At 51.3% G+C, this 18,039-nt stretch overlaps 1 gene segment (V, D, J or C); it reads right to left on the minus strand.

Moving 5' to 3' along the window:
• Positions 1-7,674: 7,674 nt before the first annotated feature.
• Positions 7,675-8,354, minus strand: LOC102545705 (probable non-functional immunoglobulin lambda variable 5-48). The segment is given in 3 exon segments: positions 7,675-7,689; positions 7,844-8,187; positions 8,309-8,354. Coding segments are annotated over 3 exon segments (405 nt in total).
• Between the last annotated feature and the right edge of the window lie 9,685 nt (positions 8,355-18,039).

Consider the following 18,039-nt stretch of genomic DNA (forward strand, 5'->3'; position numbering starts at 1 on the left):
GGGCATCGGATGGCTTTCGTGACCCCTAGAACACAGCATAATAGACACACAATGTCCTCCCTCCTGCACCTCGGGCTCCATTTGCCTTTAACTGCTCAGCTCAGGATTCATTCTTTCCTATTCTGAATCTCGGCCGTGTTCATGAATTTTTTTCCATTTTTGGTCTAATTTTTCAATTGCTTTCAGTTTAAGGATTGAGGGTGAGTCATTATTATAATCATCTGTAATTAATCACTTAATTAGTTCATTACTTGGAGGTGCTTCCTCGTCTTCTGACCCTAGTGGCCTCCATAGCTGTTACCCATCCCCCAGGGAACCTTACGTTCATTCAGTAAAGTCCTCCATAGACTGGCATTGAAGGCAGAAGAAAAAGTTCTAGAAATTTCCTGTAGTGTTGAGGTTCCGTGTGATAATGACGGTTTGGTAACAGGTTCCAGACTCCAACGAACTGAGATCCATTCAAATAACTTCCCAATAAAAGCAAAACAAAACAGAAATCAGAGTCGGAGACAATTAGACTAACGGAGGTAAACTCAGGAGAAGGGAGGGTATCCTGCACCTTGGCGTCCAGGAGGTCCTCCCACCTGCACAGAGATTCTGCTTCATGAAGGTCTCAAAGCCCAGGGCTCACCAGCAGAGCCTGGGCCAGGCTCATGGGACATGTGGGGATCGGCCAGAGCAGGACCTGGTGCCCTGGGTCCCACGGGCAGGACTTGTCTCCTCCTTGTCCTCCGCATGCAACACGAGGGGGACTACTCTAGATACTGGTGACAAATGATTGTCACGGGAAGACCAGTAAGAGAGGAGGGTATTTCCAACCCATTCAGGATCACACCTAATCCAGAACATCTCTCTCTCTGGTTCTTGTAGCTGAAGTGATGGCAGAATCCAACACCAGAGCTGCTGTAGGCCACAGCGGGGGCAGGGACTGAGGAGTCACACTGGAGACAGTGGGGGGAAGATGCCCATCTCTGGTCTCAGGGACTGGAGTTCTGGCCCACCCAGGCCGTGCTCAGCTTTGTGACAGTGGTCATCACCCTCCGACTCAGGAGGAACCCTGGGGGTCAAGGAGGCTCTGCCATTGGACGGAGTCGGGAGGATTTTATTTGTCAGAATAATCCTTACCTATTTCTTCATTTGAAGCCATTAATTGGTATTTTTACATTTTATTGTCAATTTCTGATGGTTTATTGCCAGTATGTATTTTACTGCTCACTTCTGCATGTTGATTTTGGATCTCAGACCTCAGATTGAAGCTCTTAGACAAGAAGCATCCTGGGGTCACCCTTAGACACTGAGGGGGCTGGGCTGGGACCAACTAGGTTCTGCCACTTATAACATCTCCACAGGGAGGTTTTCATCTCAGAGCAGGTACTGTCTGCCTGTGGAAACACGAGCAGGCTGAGATACAACAGCAATGGTCAGTCTCAAATGTGAGATGAGGAAGAGGTTGTGACAGGGTCAGATTTGCTGTTCAGAGTAAACGCAGGTGATTCCTGAAGATGTGACAACAGAAAGTCACCCTGAGTCAGACCTGGTCCCAGGCAGAGCAGCAGTGACAGCGCAGCTGGGAGAGCACAGGGGAGGTTTCAGTCTCACGTCCCTGTGGGGCTGGGGCACCGTGTGAGTACCAGTGTTGCTATGATATGTACCGCAGTAATAGTCAGCCTCGTCTTCAGGCTGCAGCCCAGAGATGAGCAGAAGCCCTGCATTGGCTGATGCATCTTTGGATCCAGAGAAGCGGCTCGGGACCCCGGAGCCCTGGTGTTTATTGGAGTCTGAGTAGAACCTTAGCAGGTACCGGGGAGGGCTCCCTGCCTTCTGCTGGTACCAGTTTATATGGTAGCCGCCAACAATGGTCCCACTGCTCAGGCTGCAGGTCAGTCTGGCTGATGCTCCCGGAGACGCAGAGAGGGAGGGCAGCTGAGTCAGCACAGGCTGGGAGAGGGACCCTGCAAACACAGACACAGCAGAGTTAGGAGAAGGGACAAGATGCAGCTGCTTGGGGACCTGAGGTAGAAGCAACTACTCGGCTGGGAGCCGCCTGGGTCCCCGAGGCCCGTCGTACCTGCACAGAGGGAAAGGAGCACGAGGAGGGCGGGGATCCGAGCCATGGTGCTCACAGTCCTGCTTAGGCCATGAGCTGAGGCTGGGCTGCCCTGGCCTCTCTTATCCTCCCCCGAGGGACGCACAGAGGAGGGGCTGTCATGCAAATGTGTCCTCACCTGCTGCCGCTCCACCGTGTGCACCCACAGGGTCTGGGGCCCTTGGACAGGGAGCCTCCCTCGTGACTGTTTTCCCCATGGGTTGCCCTGGGAGGAAGCAGCTGCTGGGACCCCTCACAGGCACACGTGCAGGGGACCCAGCCCGTCCCCAAGGGGACACGGCTTCCCACCCCCACAGGAAGCAGAGGGCCGCACCCCGGGCCTCCCTCAGAAGAGGTCAGCCAAGCCCTGAGCACCTGTCCTGCACAAACCTCCCCAGAAGGCCTCACAGTGCCCCCTGCTGGTCTCCTGGAGAAACTCTCCTTTCTCTCTGGTCCAAAATCTCACCTTCAGCTGTTTCCCTGATTCCTGTGTTTCCCAAGAGTGAATCATCCCTACAGGGAACCATGCAGCTGTGACCCTCACTGATTTGGCTCCCGGATCCATGAATGACTGGCTACTGGGAGGCACACTTGATCCTGGCCCCTTGGGAACCACAGTGGAGCTGAGGATAGGATGCAGGGAACAGCCAGCAGGGGGAAACCACCTACACAGGGGCTCAGATGAGGTAGGTTGGCTCTGGGCACTGCTTGTGACCAGGACCTCCCCGAGGGACATGGACACCCACAGGGGAGGACATGGAAGGAATCTGGGGAGATGCGGACTTAATTCCATCCCTGCCCCCCTTCCTTCTCTACTCCCATCCTCAACCTACAGCCATCCTGGTTGTTGAGCAGAGCTGGGATATTGGGACCCTGCTGTCTCAGTGCAGATTCCACTAGACACCCAACCACTCCTGTAGGGACATAAGCAGGTGGCCGGTGACCATCACATGGACAGATGCTCAGTGTCCACCTGTCCCAAGGAGCATCCGCATTGACTTAACTGTGGAAAGTCCACTGCTGCAGAACGAATGCTCTACTCAGTGTTTTGATTTTGTTCCTTTTTATATTTTCTCTCAGAGTTAAGTCTTCTAACAGCATCTGATGAATCCCAGGACCCCAGTGACGGGGGTCTTGCATCTCACAGAGGGAATAGGGCACATGCGTGTTGTTCCGGAACCTGTCCAGCCAGACCCTTCCTTGTTATCAGGTGAACAGGTCTGAGTGAGACACAGAATGGGGCAGGGCACAGCATTCAAGGAATGATACAGCAATTAACATCAAAATGGTGGAAGATTCAACCCCCAGTAGGCCTTGAGGCTCAAGATGGTGGGAGATTTGACTTCTAGCAGCCCTTGAGCTTCAGTATACGCCCAGTGTAAAATATTAGTTTGGTGAATAACATACCACAGGTGCCATGACAGTCCCAAGGCTGGCCACAAATGGTCAGAGTGGGAAATGGCCAACTTCCTGAGAATCCCAGCCCCTTCCCCAGGCTAGTTAGACTGGTCCTCGCATTATTAGCATATGAAGCCACTGAGCCAATAAAAACTGGCAACAAGGTGCCTCGTGGCCTTTTTCGACTCCCCCTCCCTCTTCAGGGACAGCCCTCTCTCTATGCAGTGTGTACATACTTTTAATCTCAGCACCCAACCCCTACACCTCGTGGCCTTTCTCTTGTCTTTCAATGCATCTCTATGAATAAATCTACCTTTACTCAACTGTGGCTCACTCTTGAATTCTTTCCTGTGCGAAGCCAAGGACCCACATCTGGCGGGGCACGTCTCAGGGGCTCCATCGAAGCATGGGGTATGGCGCTTCTCACACCCTACATCCGTTTTTCTTGCATCGAAAGCAGTTACAAGATATGTGCTTCAGAACCAAAATGGCCTCTGAAGTGCTGTGATTCCCACTTGGAAATGAGAACTGGGAGATGTAATCATTTGTCTCTGACTTTTCTAAGGATGTCTGGGTGGCCACGGGCTCGAGGATCCCTAGTGCGCAAGAGGACTCACTCTCAGGTGTGACTGGACCTGGTCCTTCTCAGGGCTGGTCTCCACGTCTGTGATCCATGTATCTCAGCCGGGAGTATGATGGACTTCCCACCTTTGATTCATCTCATTCCAATAAATGCTCATGAGCGATGTAATATATCAGTAGGGTGACCTGAGGAGTGTTCAGATGTGCAGTTCCTGCTGGGACACCTACACGGAGTGGGCAGTTTCAACAGCATTGGGGCAGCTCTTCATATGTCCTTCTGTCCCTTCCAGGTGAGCAGAAATTGCTTCTGATCCTGTGTGATGCTGGCTCAGAGTGGCCATAGTCCCTTTGGCTCTATAACAGATGACCAGAGATGGGGTGGCTTATAAACCTGAGACTGTGTCTCACAGCTCTGGAGGCTGGGCAGCCCAAGGTCAAGGTGCTGGCTGATTCAGGGTCTGGAGAAGGAACCTTCCTGGTTCACACAGGGCCATCTTCTGACTGTGTCCTCACAATGCAGGTGGGGAGGGAGCTCCCTGGGGTCCCATTTAAATGGACACCAGCCCCCTGCGTCAAGACCCCAATGTTTTCACCTAAGCATCCCCAATTCCTCACCTGCAAATGCTACCAAATTGGTGATGAGTTTCCAACATACGAATGTTGGGGACACATTGGTTCCAAGCATGGTTCCCATGGCTCCCAATCCATAACCCTCCATCCGATTCCTCCAATAGCCCCAAACGTCTTATCTTGACCCAGAGTCAACATGACAGACTGAGTCCAAAGACTCACCTCACTATGATCTAAACCATGCACGTGAGACTCAAGGGACAATCCACCCTCATGCAACTTCCCCCAAGCTGTGAACCTGGGAAAGCAAACCAATTATGTCCTCAAAATATAATGATGGGACAGTCACGGTCAGAGAAGCACCTTCCCAAAGGGAGAGACAGGACAGAACCGTGACAGGTCCCAGGTCTGCAAAACCAAATAAAGCAAACAGAAGAAAAACCCTCTGGCTGAGAGTAATTCTCCTTGTTTGATCCTTGGGCCCCCAGGCCCACTGGGGTGGCACTGTCACCCACAGCTCAGCAGGAGGTCCTGAAGCTACTCTGCTCAGTCTGCCCATGCACAAGGCCTCCCTGCCTGGGCCTGGGGATCCTCCTTTGAAATCGAAGTGGAGGCAGCCAGGCCCCCAGGACCCTGCACACAGGGAGGTGATGCACAGAGATGCTGGTACCCCGGCCCCAACTGTGCACAGCAGGACAGGCCAATAAGTGGAGAAGACAGGCTTGGGGCAAAGAACAGTGGCTGTATTTGGAAAGCCAGCAGGTGAGGAAGATGATGGACGAAGGTCCCAAAGACCATTTACCAGAGTCGGAATTGAGGCTTCTTTTTTACCACAAGGGGACAGGGGTGGCTGGTGGTTGCAGCCTTCTCGTTGCCAGACAGACCCCAGTGGGGATGCGATCATCCTGTGTTGGCGCAGCTGTCCAGGTGGGTCTGGTCACACTGATGCTGCAACGGTCCCACAAGTCCCATGTGATTCTCTGCTCTGCAGCTTCTCATCTCCATGGGAATGAGAAGTGTTGTCCTTAAAGGTCCAGCCTGGCAGGTGAAGCCTTGAGAAGGAGCTAAGGTTTACTTCTGGCTGTGGGCCATGTTCCCTTTCAAAGGTGCAGGGCCTGCAAGTCAGAGCACCATGGTTGGAGCCAAAGGAACAGACCCAACACAGAGTCCAATTCCTTCTTCTCTGTGACGCCTGCTCCCTGTGCAGCAGCTCAGGAAGGAGACGCTGTACCTACAGACGCCCAGTCCCTGGAGGTGGAACTCCTGTTCCTCACGGCCCACAGGACCCTGAAGTCCTGTCAGCGTCCCAGGTCTGAGTCGTGGGGAAGTGGAGACAAGGGAACCAGGTCCCTGAGGTGACAGCCCTGTTCCTCTGGGCTGGGACAGGGGACGTGTGAGCCCAGGTCTGCCTGGGTGGACGTGTCATGGGTGGTGCCCAAGGGAGGGCAGCCCGGCCCTGAGAGCACAGGGGAGGGTGTGTGTCAGGTCCCCACACAGCTCTGAGGCGGCCGTCCCTGAAGAGATGCACCGAGCGGCCTCAAGTGCTGTCTGGACCCAGAGGTCATCGTGGGGCTGAGCTGCCAGCAGGGAGCAGAGACTGGTCCTGGGGCCCGGAGCATCAGTGTCACCCCAGCAGAGCAGGTGGTACTGGGCTGCCCTGGCCATCCCCGACACCGGTGTTGCCGGTGGATGTAACCGGTGTTCCAGCTTCTTGTCTGCCCCAGAAAGAATACAGAGACAAGACATAGTGGTTAAAGAAAGTAAAGTGAGGATTTATTAAGGGTTGGACAGTACAGTGTCAAAGGAAGACGGGCGGGCTCACGTGAGCGGCTGCCCTGAGTTTCTTGTCAAGTTATTACACAGGGTGTGAAAATGAATGGGCGGAATAGTCATTGGGGACGGAAGGGTTTGGGGTCCTATTCCCTGATTATCATGCCAACTCCACCTTCCCAACGGAAGGAGGGAATTTTGTCCTTATTTAGTCTGGGTGGGAAGTGTCATGGCATCGGTGCATGATGGGTACTTCTGATCTGCAAGGCTAATTTTAGTGACATGAGGGCACAATGAGCCAAAGGTTACGTTTGGACATTGGACCTTGCTGCATTTTCTCACCTTTGTCATTCTCCAGGCCACTCATCACCACAAAAGTTGTGACCACTTATCAGCCCAAGGGTTCCTGCTTTTCTTCCTCTGCCCAGGGACCCCTGGTGCTTACCTGATGTATGGTTTCCTGCCTTTGGCCTGTGCCCCTCCTTTCTGCCCAATTCCTGCCTTTTTTACTGTGACCCCCTTTCTCTGCTCATATCTAGCAATCTGCCTGCTGTGACACCAGGACCTGCTGTATGTCGATGTCACTGGTGTCTCTGCACAGGGAGGTTCTGCCTCCTGCCAATCCTGACTCTGAGGACTGTGGGGTGAGCACTGACTGCTTCCTGATTTCTACAGGGACAGAGAATCCAGAAAAGTGCAGAGTCCAGAATTCTGTGTGTTATGTGTGTATATGTGTATGTATGTGTGTATTGTGTGTGTATGTATTTGTGTACATATGTATGTGTGTGTATGTAGCTGTGTATGTATTTGTGTGTATTTGTGTAAGTATATGTGTATATGTGTGTCTATGTTGTGTGTGTACATATTGATGTACATGTGCGTGTATGTAGGTGTGTGTGTATGTGTGTGTGTGTGTGATGGAAAGATTATGTCTTGTGTGTCCCTGGGGAGCTGTTCCCTCAAAGTCCAAACTGAGCCTCAGTGGCCCCTGTCCCTCTGGTGGCTTCTCCACTCTCCATGGATGGTTCTTCCAGCCAACCCATCCCTGGGGCTGCTTCTCTGGAAGCCCCTCCGGGGTCTGGAGCCTGGAACTCAGGAGGCCCTTGTCAGAAAGGCGACACCATGCAGCAGGGTTTCCTCCAGGCAGAAGGATGGCTTTAGGGCAGAGCTTCTCTGTGAGCCCCTCCCCATAATAGGAGACCAGGTCTTGTTGACATGGAGACACCTGTCCCCTGTCTTTCCTGCAGGACTGGGACAGAGGACATTTGTCACCACCACGGGGTCTGCGGATCCAGGAAAATCAGGGTGAGGGGAGCACACAACCCCCACCTTCCTGCTCCATCATTAGAACCGTAGTCCCTGAGCCCTGTGGTGTCCCGGTGTCTGTAGGCTGTGACCTCTACGCTGGGGAGAGCACAGGGGAGGTTTTAGTCTCACGTCCCTGTGGGTCTGGGGCACCGTGTGAGTGTACGAGCCACTGATGTATGCAGAGCAGTAATACTCAGACTCATCCTCGGGTTGCAGCCCAGAGATGAGCAGAAGCCCTGCATTGGCCGAGGATCCAGAGAAGCGGCTTGGGACCCAGGAGTCCTGCTGCTTACTGGAGTCTGTGTAGTCGTACAGGAGATACTGGGGAGGGCTCCCTGCCTTCTGCTGGTTCCAGGATATGTAGTAGCTGCCAACACTGATCCCACTGCTCAGGGTGCAGGTAAGTCTGGTTGATGCTCCCAGCGATGCAGAGAGGGAGGGCGGCTGAGTCAGCACAAGCTGGGAGAGGGACCCTGCAAACACAGACACAAGAGGCAGAAGGGATGGGAACTGCAGGAAACATTCCCAGAGTCTGAGCCACGGGGGCTGCTGCAGGTGGGGACCTGAGATCCAGTCCCGGAGGCCCGTCCCTACCTGTGCAGTGAGAGAGGAGCAGGAGCAGCAGATGAGTCCAGGCCATGGTGCTCACAGCCTCTGGTCCCCATACTGAGGCTGGGCTGCCCCAGGCCTCCTTTTCTTGCCAACCTCTGCCAGTGGAGGGGCGTCCCATGAAAATGGGTTTCCCCCCAGGGACCGCCCACCCAACCCTGAGCCCTGGTGCTAGAGCTCAGCTCACAGCCCAGACTCAGGGGATGGAGGGTGGTCTCCCATTTGGGAGACCCGGGGAGGAAGCACCTGCTGAGACCAAGGGGTCCCTGCTCATGGGGACTCCACCAGCCAGAGAGGACACACTGCTGAGTCCCCATCAGGAGCACACGCCCCACCCACAGGCCCAGCTTCTTTGAGTGAGTGATCCTACCTGAGCAGCTCTGCAGGGACCACAGGGCAGCCCCACCGCGCCCCTTCCTGGTAAAATGTGGAAAATGAAAAACAAAGAAAAGCTAACACAATTTCTAATTTAAAACATAAAATAAAATGCATACTTTCCTGGGAAGGTACAATTTGGCTCTATTAGGTGAAATATGTAAACACTGATTTCTTAAGAAAAATAAAATTTTTATTATGTAATTACACTTAGGAAAACATATAATTTTTTTCTCAACGACTATCTAAAAAATCTACAGAGATCAAATGGTTCTAAATGAATGGATTTGTTCATTTTTTTTTTTACAAAATATTGAACAAGATGTAAACTTTCCCAGTTCTTTGAGAAAGCAGTTAAAACAGTTAGAAATATACCTGGTAAATAAGATATTCAAGACTTGTCATAAATATCATATATTTGGACACAAAATTAGGAGAATCGTCCAAGTACAACTAACATTAGTGCTCACAGCTCACAGAGAGCAGGACCCCTAAGCAGGCTTGATTGCTCTCTCACACCTGTGCTGTCTTGCTGTTTACCGGGCGGCCAGCAGTCTGGGGGAAAGCCGGTTGCACAGACGCCAGGGTCCAGTCCGACTCCACACCCACTGGGTGCACTCCCTGACCCCCGTTCTCTATCTCCCAGAACGCACTGTGCACAGCACCCTTGGGGACATCAGGGACAGCAGTGGCTCCAGACTTTCCATCTGTTGCTGATGTCCCTCAGATGAGAGAGGGGCTGTGAGACGCCAGCGCCGGGGCCTCCAACCCGGCGCCCCCTGGATCATGGCACAGTGATCCCAGTGCAGCTGGTTCTCCAACAGTGACATTCATGTAGTGCTCTCGGGAAGCTTGTTAAAGCAGTGATGGGCGGACACCCACACAGATTTCTTTCTTTCTTTCTTTTTTTAATTTTCTTGAGAACTTTATTGAGCAAAGCATCCCCCAAATGACTTAAAGAGCTACCTGTGACGTGTTCCTCTCTCTGGCTGTGGGTGCAGACACATAGACATTACAGACGCCGTAGTAGCCATGTAAAAGGCTTCCTCAGCTGCCTCTCTCCCCATCTACTTGTGTTTTCACCAAGTTTACAGGGGAAGAGCTGGGGCACTTTTTCAAAAAACCTCGTCTCCCACAACAAAGCAGTTGAGGTTGGGAGGCAGTGTCCTCTTCCCACGTCCTGAAGCCTCTGAATGTCATTATACAGACTTTGGCCTTTGGCTCCTGACTCAACTGCGGGCCGCAGTGGTCAACTGAGAAAATGAACATACGTATGTGATGGTTTTGGAATACTGCTGGGGCCTCTGAGTCTCACTGTTGACTTAAAATTCCGGAGCTGAACCCCATCCCCCTCAACAGAGTCAGGAATGGAGAGAGGAAGCCCAGTCTTGGTCAGGCGGGGAAGATGGACACACCCTGGGAGAGGCTGGAGGAGGCACATGGTCTGGACAGGACCTGGGGGCATAGCACCCCCTACCGCTGTGGTGCTAAAATTTCACATACTCTCTTCCTCACCTGCCCCTCAGGACTCAGCTCACTGAGCTCAGGGGGAGGTTTTGGTAGCTCTTCCCCGTGAGTTTACATCACTGAGTTAGTGTAACTGCCACTACCCATATATATACAGCACAGTAATAGTCGGCCTCATCCTCGGGCTGGGCCCCCGTGATGGTGAGGGTGGTTTTGTTCCCAGAGATGGATCCAGAGAAGCGACTGGGGACACCAGAGAGGCAGCTGCTTGTGCTGTAGATAAGAGTGTGTAGAACCTGGCCTGGTGTCTGCTGGATCCAACCAGGGTAGTTACTGGTAGTGACAGACCCAGAGCTGAGGCCACAGGTGAGTGTGACTGTCCCTCCTGGAGACACTGACAGGGACGGCTTCTGGGTCACCACAGTCTGAGAATCCACCCCTAAAAGGCACAGGAGAGAGACAGGGGTGGAAATGGGGACAAGGGTCACTCCAATACCTGGTTGTAGGCACCCCCCAAGGACTCAGCATTCTGGCCCCTGACCTGAGCCATGAGCGAGGAGCCCGAGCAGAAGCACCGTCCAGGCCATGGTGGGGACTCTCCTGGGACGTGGCTCCTCAGCCTCCTGGGCTGCACTGTGGGGTCCTCGGGCCTTTTCATGCCTCCTGGACCCACTGGGAGGAGAAGGGGCTTTATGCAAATCAGCTTCCTCCCTCTCCCTACCCAATGTCACCTGCTGTCCCCTGGGAGAGGTCTGTATCGAGCAGATGCAGGAACGTCACCCTGACCCATAAGGCACAGTGATGAGAGATTGAGTGATGGGGTGACGCCTGTCACCAAGTGTGCTCCCCCAGCCCCTGTGACCTCAGTCTTAAATCCCTTCCCGGCAGAGCCTGAGGGCTGAAGGCGGAGATGGTGGGTTCCTCCCATCTGGGCCCTGAAATCTAGTCCCCCCACAGCTACCCCCATCCCTGGGACAGGTCTCCCTTCCTCTGTGAAAACCCTGCTTTTCTCCTTCGGAGGAGCTGAGCTGTCCCTCCTCCTCCAGCACTGAGCCCACTGGGAAGTCACAGAGCCTGTGACTGGGGTGGGAGGGACAGGGGTCTCACTGGTCTCAGTCCTGGACCACAGGGCAGCCCCACAGCATGCTTTGCTGGTCACGGGGCACAGTGTCACCGAGGACCAGAGACCTGAGGGCCCAGCTGTTGGGCAGCTCACCTGGTCTCCATTCACAGGTCCATGGTTGGCTTCCCTGATTCTGTGGTTCATTTCTGCTGAGTCACATCCTACGTTTACATTTCCAAATGGAGTCCTGGCCCATGGAAGCTGTAAAGCTGTGCGTATGGAACCATTAAATGTTGCAGTGCCCTCCCCTCTTCATGAAGTACAGTCTAGAAAAGCAAACTGATGCACAGGTGCCCCTGTGCAGGTGTCAGTGAAAAAAGGACAGGAAGTTGGTTCAAATCACGTGTAGGAGGACTGCTCAGTACCCATCAGGAGCACAGGCCCCACCTCCAGGCCCAGCTCCCGGGAGTGCTTGGTCCTCCCTAAGCAGCTGTGCAGGGACCAGAGGGCAGCCTCACCTCGTCCCCTCCTGGTAGAATGTGGAAAATGAAAAAAATTTTTAAAATGGTAACCTGGAAAAAAGAGATAAAATGCATTTTTCCTAAGGAAAATGCAACACTGTCACTAATAGAGAAAATAAGAAAACGGACTAATTTCCAAGGAGAAAACCCCAAAATTTTATTATGCAATTATTCCACACACAGACATAACATACACATATTCATCCAGAATCTCTAACAAAACCTCAGCAATCACATGTTTCCAACAGATCTGATTTCTATGTTTTTTAAAAAATATTGAAAAAGATGTAATTTCCAACTACTTTCAGAAAGCAGTTAAAACAGTTATAAACACCTGTAAATAAAATAGGAAAAACAAGTAAAATTACAAACCTCTATCATTAAACATAAAACCAAATGTCCTAAACAAAATATTAACAAAGAGATTATAATACCAGATGGTAAACTGATAATGTAATTAACTGTCATTTATCCTAATACACATGTTGTGCTTTATATTCAAACATTTAAAAATATAAATTTAACTAAAATAATAAAAATGATAATATTAAACCCACATAAATATAGTGTTACCAACAGTCAGTTTTCCAGTGTTCAACTTGTCTTTCATATTAAGTCATGTAAATTTAAATTTAACACCATAAGAGCAAAAACCACATAAAACTTGAAGCATACACATTAGTAATATGCTAACACACTCTCATTTAGACACACACACACACGCACACACACAGACAACATCACACAGGTTCCACGGGGAGGACTCTGCCCACGAGATGTGTCTCCTCTGGACAGACTCTCGCAGGAGCCCACGTCCTCCTTGAAACACGCGCTGACTCCTCACCTCCTAACAGCCCCTCCCAGATCTGGACTTGGAAAAGACTCCGTGGAGGATGGGGAGGAGGTGACCCTGATCTGCACCATGTGCTGAGGGAGCAGGACTAGGAGCTCCCGGGTGATGGGGCCTCACAGGGAGGACGGTCACACGTCAGGGAGGACAGTTTGCCCAAAACCCCCTGGAGTCTGACTCGTTGACCAGCTGTCTGTGCCAACACCCACTGTGGCACTCTGTGTTCTGCCCCTTGCTGTCTACAGGGACACCTCCTCCAGGCACAGGGATGGCCCCTGGCCCCATGCACAGGATACCTTTTTACAGCAGTCTTTTCATGTGACCCCAGGAGAGGAGGGAGAGTTCCTGGTTCCTGGGACCCCTTCCTCATATCTGCTTCACCATGCTGGTGTCTTCCTTGATGTAGCTTCCACCCTTCTTGATCTTATACTTTCTTTTTCCTCCCACTAGATTTTGTCCTGGGACATAATAAGGCCTAATGCCTGTTCCCAGCACAGCCTTCCAGTCCCCACAGGACATGATGGGGTCAGTGTGAACCCATCGCCTAGACCCTGACTAGGAGGATTGCAGACCCCCAGCCCTGAGGTCTGGGTCCAGTCTGGAGCCGAGTCTCTGCCGTCTCAGCCTGACCTGTCCGGTTTGTCTTTTTCCTCATCAAGATCTGACAGGTGCACCCAAGAATGTGTTAGTCCTGGCTGCAGAAAGGAACCTTCTGGGTAGATGTCAATACAAAGTGGTAAGCATTCCATCCCTGAAGTGCCTGCCAGTCGATCAGGAGGAGACGTTATGGTCCTGTGCTTTCCAAAGCCATGGGATCTAGCATGTGGGAAGCACTGAGAACACGTGTCCCGGCTTCTTCCTTCCAGTCTGTACTTCCAGGTCCTTGACAATTAACAGCAGAAGGTAAATGTTCTACTGAATGTGAGATGAGCATCCCGTAGAGACACACTTCTGGGATAACTGATGGTCGGTCATCTATCACGAGTGAGTCTTTTTCTTTAAATTTTCTTTTATTTTTTTACATTTTTTATTGATTCATAATCATTTTACAGTGTTGTGTCAAATTCCAGTGTTCAGCACAATTTTTCAGTCATTCATGGACATATACACCCTCATTGTCACATTTTTTCCTCTGTGATTTATCATAACATTTTGTGTATATTTCCCTGTGCTATACAGTGTAATCTTGTTTATCTATTCTACAATTTTGAAATCCCAGTCTATCCCTTCCCACCCTCTACCCCCCCCCCCCCGGTAACAACAAGTCTGTATTCTCTGTCCATGAGTCTATTTCTGTCCTGTATTTATGATTTGTTTTTGTTTGTTTGTTTGTATTTGTTTTTTAGATTCCACCTATGAGCGATCTCATATGATATTTTTCTTTCTCTTTCTGGCTTACTTCACTTAGAATGACATTCTCTAGGAGCATCCATGTTGCTGCAGATGGCATTGTGTTGTCATTTTTATGGCTGAGTAGTATTCCATTGTATAAATATACCACTTCTTCTTTATCCAGTCACCTGTTGATGGACATTTAGGTTGTTTCCATGTTTTGGCTATTGTAAATAGTGCTGCTATGAACATTGGGGTGCAGGTGTCATCCTGAAGTAGGGTTCCTTCTGGATACAAGCCCAGGAGTGGGATTCCTGGGTCATATGGTAAGTCTATTCCTAGTCTTTTGAGGAATCTCCACACTGTTTTCCATAGTGGCTGCACCAAACTGCATTCCCACCAGCAGGGTAGGAGGGTTCCCCTTTCTCCACAGCCTCTCCAGCATTTGTCATTTTTGGATTTTTGAATGACGGCCATTCTGACTGGTGTGAGGTGATACCTCATTGTAGTTTTGATTTGCATTTCTCTGATAATTAGTGATATTGAACATTTTTTCATGTGCTTTTTGATCATTTGTATGTCTTCCTTGGAGAGTTGCTTGTTTAGGGCTTCTGCCCATTTTTGGATTGGGTTGTTTATTTTTTTCTTATTGAGTCGTATGAGCTGCTTATATATTTTGGAGATCAAGTCTGTGTCGGTTTCACTTGCAAAAATTTTCTCCCATTCCGTAGGTTTTCTTCTTGTTTTATTTCTGGTTTCCTTTGCTCTGCAGAAGCTTGTAAGTTTCATTAGGTTCCATTTGTTTATTCTTGCTTTTATTTCTTCTAGGAGAAAATTTTTGAAATGTATGTCAGATAATGTTTTGCCTATGTTTTCCTCTAGGAGGTTTATTGTATCTTGTCTTATGTTTAAGTCTTTAATCCATTTTGAGTTGATTTTTGTATATGGTGTAAGGGTGTGTTCTAGCTTCATTGTTTTACATGCTGCTGTCCAGTTTTCCCAACACCATTTGCTGAAGAGACTGTCTTTATTCCATTGTATATTCTTGCCTCCTTTGTCGAAAATTAGTTGACCAAAGGTTTGTGGGTTCATTTCTGGGCTCTCTATTCTGTTCCATTGGTCCATATGTCTGTTTTGGTACCAATACCATGCTGTCTTGATGACTGTAGCTCTACAGTATTGTCTGAAGTCTGGGAGAGTTATTCCTCCAGCCTTCAAGAGTGAGTCTTTTTCTTGATGGTCTCTGATCTCAACACTGCCGCATTAGCAGGATGTGGTCATCACGTCATCTCAGTGGACAGCAGCTCAGCCCCGCCCCACACGGTTCCTAAAACCCAGTTTGGTTCCACTCTTTCATGACCCGATTCTATACTTACTCCTACCTCAGAGACAAGTGGCCCCTGACTATGTGCCTTCCCCTCACCTGCTCCCCTGTCATCCCCGTCACCACATTCTGACCATTGTGTCCCATCCACAGCCCCACGTGGTCCCTGCCTTCACTCTTGCCTCCTCCTCCCTCACCTTCAGTGTGGAATCCATACAAAATCATCTTCTGTTGCTTCCCTGTAACCCATCCAGTGGCTCCCACATGCACCCGCCAAGCCCACCTCTTCCTCCTCAGTCACATGTGATGTATTGATGAGGACACAGGCTGTCCTACAACCTTCAAGTGGTATCCAAGCTCTGGGGCTTACCGGACACCTGGTAGGTGTTCACTCAAGGGTGTGGATGGATGGACGTCCTTACTTTCATTCCTAGTCAGGCACATTTGGATTTCATGTCCCTGATTCTGACCTAACGTGGGCTCAACTTCCAGTGTAGCCGCCCAGGGCTATCCAGGAAGTCCTGTTCACTTTGAGAACAGCAGACAAGGCTCTGTTGACAAGGACTGGGTTTAGGGGCAGAATTTGAAAGGTCAGGACACATTCTCCAGTCAAAGTCCCTTAGGATTGGTCTAAGGCTCCACCTTCAAGAAAAGCAAAGAGAGGACATAGCTGTATTGGCTGAGCAGCGAGGGCAGAGGGACAGTAGGTTTCTGCCTCACTTCCCTGCCGGCCTGGAGCACTGTGCCACCACTGAGGCTGCTGTCATAACATCCAGAGTAACAGTCAGCCTCGTCCTCAGCCTGGAGCCCAGTGATGGTCAGGGAGGCAGAGCTGCCAGACTTGGAGCCAGAGAATCAGTCGGGGACCCCCAAGGCTCAATTGTTAGCATTGTAGATCAGAAGTTTGGGGGCCATTCTTGGGAGCTGTTGGTAGCATTGCACATAATAACCACTCCCAATATTGTTGCTGATCCATTGCAGGAGACGGTGAACTTCTGGCCTGGGGATCCAGACATGGAAGGCGGCTGAGTCAGCACAGACTGGGCCCAAGACCCGGCAAGTGGGAGAGACAGAGATGCTGATTCTGGGGTCCAGACGCAGAGGAGGACCCGAGCCCAGGCATCCTCACAGTGCCCCTTCCTCTGTCCCTCATCCAGTCACCTGTGCAGTGAGCGAGCAGAGTGAGGAAGAGAGGGGACCAGGCCATGGTGGGGATGGTCACTGGGTCCTGACTTCTGTGGCCCTACAGCTGAGCAGAGCATCCCCAGTTCTCTCCCCTTCTTCATACTCTGAGAGGGGGAGTGGCCAGTTATGCAAATGATCCCCCAGCTCTCTGATCCCTCCCTGGGCTCAGTGTCAGGTCCCTCTGCCTGAGGGGGCAGATGTTGGGCAGGGGCGGGGCTGTGTGTGGCTCCAGGGTTTGGGGGGATCCAAGCTAGGAGTCCTGAGCAGAGGGAAACACCCAGGCCAGGGGTGGTCCCAGCTCCCCTCCCCCAAGACATTCATGGGACACTGCACAGGGCAGATCTGTCAGCAGGTGACCAGGCCCCTGGCAAGAAGGGAGCAGGTGCAGGGAGAAAGGCTGCCCCGCCCCCCTTGCCCAGAGGACAGACCACGAGGCACTGCAGATGCCCCCAAATGCCATGTCCCGTCACTTCCCCTAAAGGACCCTCCTGGTTGAGGGAATGAGGAGGTGAGGAGAGGAGCCCAGGACATGGGTTGGGGGGACCCACAGAGCCCTGCTTGGGAGGCCCCGTTGTTGGTGCAGAGACCATCCCTCCCCAGGGGTCTGTTATCCTCTGTCTAGATATGACTCTAGGTAACGACCCTCAAGCAAATTCAATTTGTTCTATGATTGTGCATCTGTCTTTGCGTGGACATCAGGTCTGGGCAGTGACTCCAGGACAGAGGAGGAGGAAGCAAGAGGCCGGTGTGTCCGTCAGAGCTGAGAGCTCACGGGTCTCCTGAGGGCAGAGGTGCAGGACAGTCCCCCTGGATTGAGGACTTGGCTGCCCAAGTAGGCAAGAGCCAGTGGTGTGTCTTCCCAGCCTGCCTGGCCCAGTCCCTGAGCTCTCAGGGCCAGTTCCACAGCGCCCCCTGCTGGGCCCAAAGCCACATCGTCCCCGGGTCCCTGCCAGCCTCCTGGAAGGGCTTTCTGACACCTGCAGCTGGGTCTTGCTGGTGTCATCACCCAGGGCACTACAATGAATCTGTCCGCTCTATTTATCTGGGACTGAAATGTTAATGTTCCCAGAGCACTAATGAAGTTCCGAGTTAAATGGAATGAGGATGAACCAGATATTTCAGAATCACCTGATAGCTGATTTCCTCTGTCTGGGTTTCTTAGTAGTGGATAATCACCTTGCATCAAGTTCAAAGCTTTAATTTCCCAGAAAACTGCTATGGTTCACACCTGACTGTCAAAAGAGGTGAGTGACTCTTGCAGGTTGGTTAATTGTTGGTTGTTACAAGATCCCTTGTTTGACTCACCCAGTCCCCACTACACAGTTTTTGGCTTTTATTGAGGTCTCAGCCATGAGCTATCACATCGTCAGGGGGGAAATGTCCTGTGTTCTGGATTATTCTGTGGGTTCCCTCTTGCCCTAGAGTGTTATTCCGGCAGATCTGATTTTCCTGTGGCTCTCTGAGAGAGTAAACAGATTTTTAGTCTAGTTTTGTCGATTCTGTCAGCAAGGTTCGACATGAAAAGAACATGATTGTAAATGGGACTCTCACTCCTTTGCAGAGGGTCTTCCTCCATGTCTGGCCCCGGGAACCCTCATG

The sequence above is a fragment of the Vicugna pacos genome, chromosome 32, assembly GCF_048564905.1.
Source record: "Vicugna pacos chromosome 32, VicPac4, whole genome shotgun sequence".
NCBI lineage: Eukaryota > Metazoa > Chordata > Mammalia > Artiodactyla > Camelidae > Vicugna > Vicugna pacos.